Source organism: Aplysia californica, unplaced genomic scaffold, assembly GCF_000002075.1.
Source record: "Aplysia californica isolate F4 #8 unplaced genomic scaffold, AplCal3.0 scaffold00013, whole genome shotgun sequence".
NCBI lineage: Eukaryota > Metazoa > Mollusca > Gastropoda > Aplysiida > Aplysiidae > Aplysia > Aplysia californica.
The window spans coordinates 18,016-25,526 of record NW_004797283.1 but is presented as its reverse complement, the minus strand read 5'-3'; the positions used below and the strand labels follow the sequence as shown (position 1 = coordinate 25,526).

At 38.6% G+C, this 7,511-nt stretch overlaps 1 protein-coding gene across 1 annotated transcript in view; it reads left to right on the top strand.

The window, feature by feature from the left end:
• Positions 1 to 7,511, top strand: part of LOC100533244 (NR2) — a gene marked incomplete at its 5' end in the record, with an annotated part of 58,764 nt that overhangs the window by 40,358 nt on the left and 10,895 nt on the right. The window contains 1 exon segment of the mRNA NM_001204556.1: positions 190 to 376. Coding sequence (NP_001191485.1) covers positions 190 to 376 — 187 coding nt within the window.

Genomic DNA, 7,511 nt, shown 5'->3' with positions numbered 1-7,511 from the left:
ATTATTATTATTATTATTATTATTATTGTCATATTATTATTATCATTACCATCATCATTATTATTGTTACTATTATTATCTTTATCATTATTATATCATTATTGTTACTTTTATTAGTACCGGTAGTAGTAGTATCATCATCGTCATCATCATCACCATCATCATCATCACCATCATTGTGTGGCCCAGATGACCAAAGAGTGGAACGGGCTGGTGAGAGTCCTACAGGACATGGAGGCTGACCTGGTTCTGACGTCATTCAAGATCAACCCCGGGCGGGCGGAGGCTGTCCGGTTCTCTGTGCCCTACCTGGAGACGGGCATCAAGATCATCGTGGCCCTAAGGGCGGGCGCTATCTCGCCCACTGCCTTCTTAGGTGAGTCAAGGCTGGTTATTGTTATATGAGGGTTCACACGTTATCGTATTATTATTATTATCCATCTGATCAGATCAGATCTGCTTGATCGGTAGAAAAAGGGGGGCTGGGGAGTCAAGAGGGAGGGCAGGCTGACCAGAGTAGGTAGGCCTACACTGACTTTGCTTCCTCAGGATTACAACGTTTTATCTGACATTTTTTTCTTTTTTTTTGGGGGGGGGGGTGGCCTGTTTGAGTTACTACCACCTTGAGGTCAGAAACCACATGTTCCATCTGCTTTGCCAAAATCATAACATTATTTGGAGGCGTTATCAAGATATTCAAAGAATTAATTGCATTCGAAAAAGCTTGACATGTTGTGAAACTTAAACTTGTTTTTCCTGTTTCAAATTTCTTAAACTAGGAGATGTGAAGATAGAACTTTGTAATTATAAGGTAATAAATTTTTAGATTGAAAGCAGAAAGGTTGAGCCGCGACCTCCCTGAGGTATAGTTCTCGACTTGTATTCAAGATAAATTGATATTAATTTTTTTTATCCAAATGAAGACAATTGAACAAGCTTTAAGATTATACCAATAACTCTACAAGCCAAAATTTTGACGAGAGCCTGATTTACCACGCTGCCTCACAAATCTGGATACGAAATAAAGTGTCTAGATCTATTGATTTGTAGTATTTGTACGCAGGGAGAGGTATTGGCAGTCAAATTTATCGATATTATTATTCTCCTTTTATGGAATGAAGAGCGGCTAAAGGGCTAGAAAAATCCCCTTTGCTATCAATTGTTTCAGATGGGGTTGGGAGGGGGGGGGATATGGTCGCTTTTAAGCACAAGGGGGCTGTCTCGAAAAATGCTATTTTGAGAAAATCGAAGGTAAAGTTTTTGCCCCTTGTTCAATTTCATTAAAAGACAAGGAGAGTTTTCTCTATAACCAAATAAATATACACACCAATGAAACCAAACTTCTCCTATCGGTAGGGCAATGTCCACTTTTGATGAAGGTCAAGATTTCTGGAAACCCCGGAAATCTGTGTTTACCTGCTTGTCCTTAAAAGCGACCATATGACGTCAATATATTTTCAGCTCTAAAGTTTGGGTTTTCTTTTTTGATTGGGGGGATGGGGGGGTGAGGGTTGGAGCAGGGTTAAGTTATTTCCCTCTGATCATGCTTGGAAATGACCAAGAAAACTGACGTGACCGTCGGGGAGTCAACTTAGGATGATCGTCGCCTCTCGTGAAGATTTGACCAAAATTCAAAAGAGGTTCCGTGAGTATATTACACAACTCGCTTATTTAGGGTGCGACCAAGCTAAACGTTACCAAAGATCGTTCATAACAAGATAGTTCACTCGGCCAAAAAAGTGTCCACAGAAGTCCACGCATTGGTTCAGATGGTGCTGCTGTCTTTGTTTTAAAGCTCTCTGGCTAAAACAGTACCTGGACATTGATGGCTGGTGTCTCTATAAATAAATCATTGATGGTAAAAGTTTCGAAGCTCTCTTTCGTTTCTCCTGAAGAAGAATAGGAAAGCACAGTTCGTTAGTTTCACTTCTACTTCTATTGTTTTTTACACAAGTAGGGTATCTCTGGTCGCAAAGCCCGCTCTTTTTAAAAGAGGGCGCCACTAAATTTTAGGACACTGTTTTAATTGGCTCAAAGAGAGGAGTGAACCATCTTGCCATGTACGATCTTTGACGTTACTGGGACAAATATCTACGGATGAGTAAAATAAAATCCCCATCATCATTGCCTTTCTCACCCTGCACCAGGGTATAATAGGCCACGAATAAACACTTTACACCTTAAAATATAATGATTCTTATGAAAACAGAGTCACAGAAGTTCTTTCTCCGTCGTCAAGACAGATTTGATTAGAACCCATAAGGTTATGAGAGGTATTTAATATGCTTCTACTGCTGAAGATTGCTTTTACGCTTTTTGTTTGTTTTTAAATTATTATTATAACTTTCAGGCCCTATACAGACACAAATAGGTATTACTATTATTTTAAAGGATCAGCTTCTGTCTTGTGCTAAAAGTAAAGATGGAGGATGGAGGAAGGTGACAGATTTATTCACGATGATCGAGAACACAAAGTTCTTCTTGTACGCCCAAGTGTAGCATTATTACATGACGTGTTTTATGTGCTGTTACACAGTTCTCTCCTGTAGACAGTGCACACCACTACTTTGTTTGATGATGATGATGATGATGATGATGATGATGATGATGATGATGATGATGATGATGATGATGATGATGATGATGATGATGATGATGATGATGATGATGATGATGATGATGATGATGATGATGATGATGATGATGATGATGATACATCATGATGAGAAAGATGGTGATTATAGTGATTATGATAATGAAGAGGAGGAGGAGGAGGAGGAGGAGGAGGATGTATGCATATGTGTGTTTGTCCACCCTTGCTGTGCTGTTCTGTCCACAGACAAATGTAAACAGTTTTGAACGTAACAATTATAGTTCCCCTAATCTCACGGCTATTGGTCAGAAAAAATGTATTCAGCTTCAAATTTCAAACTATAGTAGTTCCTTTTTTTGGTATGGTTATGAAGAAGAGTATTTGAGAATAGAAGAATTATAATACGTGATGTAGTGGGATTGGGGGGGGGGGCGACATTACATCCTGCTCCTGGTGTTTTGATTTCCGCATCCACCTGAAACACAACGGAATGTCTTCAGGGGGTACATATAAATGGTCGCTTTTAAGCACAAGTGGGCTATCCCGAGAAATGCTGTTTTAAGAAAATGGAAGGGAAAGTTTTTGCCCCTTATTCAGTTTCTTTAAAAGACAAGGAGAGTATACTCTATAACCAAACAAATATACACACCAATGAAACTAAACTTCTCCGAAAGGTAAGACAACGTCCATTTTTGGTGTAGGTCAAGATTTCTGGAAACCCCCGAAATCTAGGTTAGCCTGCTTGCTTTAAAAGTGACCAAATTTAGAACTGGCTCTCTGAAACAAATGTTATCCTATCGCAGACTGAAGCTAAAACGCCTCTAAAGTTACACATCAGTGTTGAAAGGGGCGTATAATCACAACTTCTATACTGCACTTGAATGCGAAGCCTCGAAAACTAAATAATGTCTAGACAGGATGAACAAAGTAATGATACTGTAGTTGCAGGAGCTCTAAGTCTAATAGTTTTTCAAGTAACAACTCTAATTTTCGGCACCTATATGACCTGATTGTGGCGCAAGTGCAGTAAACCCTTACTAAAAGTTGACCTACTTTTTGTGCTGCAAGGGTTTTTATACAACTCTACTAAAAGTTGACCTATCTGTATTACAAGTGTCGTAAAACGCTTATTAAAACTAAGAGCATTTATTTGGCTATCTCTCAAGTTTACCTCTAATCATCGGCACTGTAATGGCCTATAATGTGTGTAGCATGTGTCGTAAAACTCTTACTAAAACTTAGAAATCAAGCTATCTCTCAAGTATATCTCTAATCTTCAAAACATCAAATTACCCATAATACGTTTTGCAAGGGTCGTAAAACTCTTACTAGAACTTTTATTAACTTAAACTTTCTCTCCAATTTATCTGTAGTCATCGATACTGCAATGATCTATACGTGTTGCAAGGGCAGTAAAACTTTTACTAAAACTGAAAAAGAATCAATCTTTCACTCAAGTGTATCTCTAATCATCGGCACTGTAATGACCCTTCTGCACTGCAAGTGTCGTAAAACTCTTACTAGAACTAAAATAATTAAGCTATCTCCCAAGCTTATCTCTAATCTTTAGCACTTTAATTACCTGAATATGTGTTGCAGGTGTCTTAAAAGTTTTATTTCTTAACAAACAAATAAAAAGAAATACCCTATCCGTACGCCTGGGGTCATTTTGTACCCCAGGGGTTGTAGTATTCACTTTTTAGAATACTTCTAGAGCTAAGATCTCTTTGAAACTTTCAGTCTTTCTCAAATAATCATTTTGACGGACTGCTATGCCAAGAGTACGGAAAGGATTCACTAGTAAATTTCCTCTTTGGATAGTGGGGGCACAGAGTTCCCCACGTCGTACGGGTATGTATACGATAGTAAAACACGAATTACGAATAGGGTTAAGCTTTCTCTCAAGTTTATATCTAATCATCGACAATGTATTTTGTTATAGAAAATCTATAATACGAGATGTGTTGCAAGAGCTGTAGTGTAATGCTACTATTACTAACTAAAACTCCAAAACAAACAGTCTCTCAAGTTGATCACTTGTCTTTGGTACTGCAATTATCTACATATCATATGTGTAGCAAGGATTGTACAAAACTCTTTCTAGCTAAATCTCAAACACAAAACAGTCTCTCAACTTCTATATGTGTAGCAAAGGTTGTACAAAACTCTTTCTAGCTAAATCTCAATCACAAAACAGTCTCTCAACTTCTATATGTGTAGCAAAGGTTGTACAAAACTCTTTCTAGCTAAATCGCAAACACAAAACAGTCTCTCAACTTCTATATGTGTAGCAAAGGTTGTACAAAACTCTTTCTAACTAAATCTCAAACACAAAACAGTCTCTCAACCTATATATGTGTTTCACGAGTTGTACAAAACTATTTCTAGCTAAATCTCAAACACCAAACAGTCTCTCAACCTATATATGTGTTGCAAGGATTGTACAACAGCTAATACTAACTAAAACTCCAAAACCAAACAGTGTCTCAAGTGTATCACTAGTCTTTGGCACTGTAACTATCTACATAGTGTCTTTGGAACTGTAATTATCTACATAGTATCTTTGGCACTGTAATTATTTATGTGTTGCTAGGGTTGAACAACAACTAATACTAACTAAAACTCCAAAACAAACAGTCTCTCTCACTCACACGTTACACGTCACCACAGCTGCCGCTCACACAAACCTCCCCCTTTCCCTCACCGCCAATGTTTATTTCCAGAGCCGTTTGACTTCTTTTCCTGGCTGCTGATAGTTCTGCTGTCCGTGCACATTATGGCCACCGCCATCTGGCTCTTTGAAGTAGCCCTGCCCCGGGGCTTTTCCAGGGCGGAGCAAGGTAGTAGGGCACGGGCAGGAGGAACGGGCCTTCCTCTTTTCCTTGATCCTTTTTTTTTTTTTTTTCATTATTGGGAGGCTATTTTGTCATTTTGTTAAGTCTTCACCCATCATGTCTTTTGCCCGGTTTTTTGGTTTGGTTTTTTTTTTTTTTGGTTCAGCTATGATTTTCGGATGAAGTCTGAGTTGGTTTCTTTTTTTTTTTCTTTTTTTTATTACTTTTTAAACTGTCAACATCTCGGTCGGTCCCCAATTTTTACGTCATTTGTTCCTATCGCACATTCGTGAGTATTTTTTCCCTCTTCATTTTCCTAATGCTTGAGATGCATTCATTCATTTTGCCTCTGTTTACGTAGCTAGATCTTTCCAATCTGTCTTTTGTTTCCATTCCTTCCGAGTCCTTCCTTTGTATAGAGCCAGCAAGCGCCGTAGCAGACATCTCTGATTTAAATTGTTAAAAGAAACCATCTTTATTTCAGTAAGGATTCACTACAGCAGCAGCATTTGAAGCATTCTTTTCAATGTTGTGCTTAGCAGATCTGTGTTCATCACTAAAAATAAGGCTTCTGAAAGCAAAATCAATATCAAATTATCGTATCCCCCCAAAAAAAAATGTTTTAAAAAATTGTACAGAGCAGTCAAACCCCATTATAAAAACTAGAAACATTTCGTCATCGTAACCTTTGTTTAATAAACCTGGATGTACAATTTATTTCTTAATTTCTTCTTCTCATTGCTATTATCCCTTTCTATGTTACCTGTTGCATAATGCATGGAACGTTAACGTTATGTTCTTCACCTTTTTTTTCCTTTCTGTGAAGGTTTTTGTGTCTTCCAGCTTCTGTCCCAGGCCGCCTGCCCGTGGCCACTCCAACCGCGTCATCCTTGTATGGCTTTCCCTCACACCTTGCTCGGCTTTTTCCTCTCTCCTACATGACACACAGGCTAGATCTAGCAGTGACGGACGTTCCTTGTCGTCATCGTTTTCATCGTCGTCGTCGTCATCGTCGCCAGGACAGAGAGTCCTGAGACCGTAATAACGGTTAAGTTATGCGGTAACATACAGTAGCATGCAGTAGCATTCGTCAAAAGTATCTATAGTAACGATTATGCCTATTTCTGGGACCGTAATAGCGGTTATGTTATATTGCCTAACGCGGTGACATGCAATAGTAACATGCCTAACGTGGTAACGTGTAGTAGTAACATGCCTAACGTGGTAACATGCCTTAGTAACAAGCCTAACGTGGTAACAAGTAGTAGTAACATGCCTAACGCGGTAACAAGTAGTAGTAACATGCCTAACGTGGTAACATGCCTTAGTAACATGCCTAACGTGGTAACATGCCTTAGTAACATGCCTAACGTGGTAACATGCCTTAGTAACAAGCCTAACGCGGTAACAAGTAGTAGTAACATGCCTAACGCGGTAACAAGTAGTAGTAACATGCCTAACGTGGTAACAAGTAGTAGTAACATGCCTAACGCGGTAACAAGTAGTAGTAACATGCCTAACGTGGTAACAATAGTAGTAACATGCCTAACGCGGTAACATGTAGTAGGCCTACCATGCAGTAACATTCGTCAAAAGTATCTAAATCTATAGTAACGATTATGCCTCGGCCTAATACAGTAAGGTGATGTAACATTCACCAAAGTTATTTATAGGAACAACTATGCCTGACGCAAGTTTTTTGGGGGTAACGATTATGTCTTTTTAATGAAGTGACATGGAGTAGCAATCATCAAAGTTATTTAAAATCAGGAATGTGTCTAGTCCTGAAGCAGCAACACGTAGTAACATAGCCTATATCAAAGCCTTGCGCTGTAATATGGCGTTACATTCATCAAAGTTGTCTCTATAGTAACGATTATGCCTAATGCGGTAACATTCAATGACATACATCAAAGTTATCTATAAGAACGATTATGGATATTGCCGTAATATGCGGTGACAAACATCAAAGTTTTCTAAAATAACGATTATGGATAATGTTGTAATAAGCAGAGACATACGTCAAAGTAATTTTTAGGAACGGTCGCGACAGTTACGTGCAGCAACATTAATATGAACCAAAT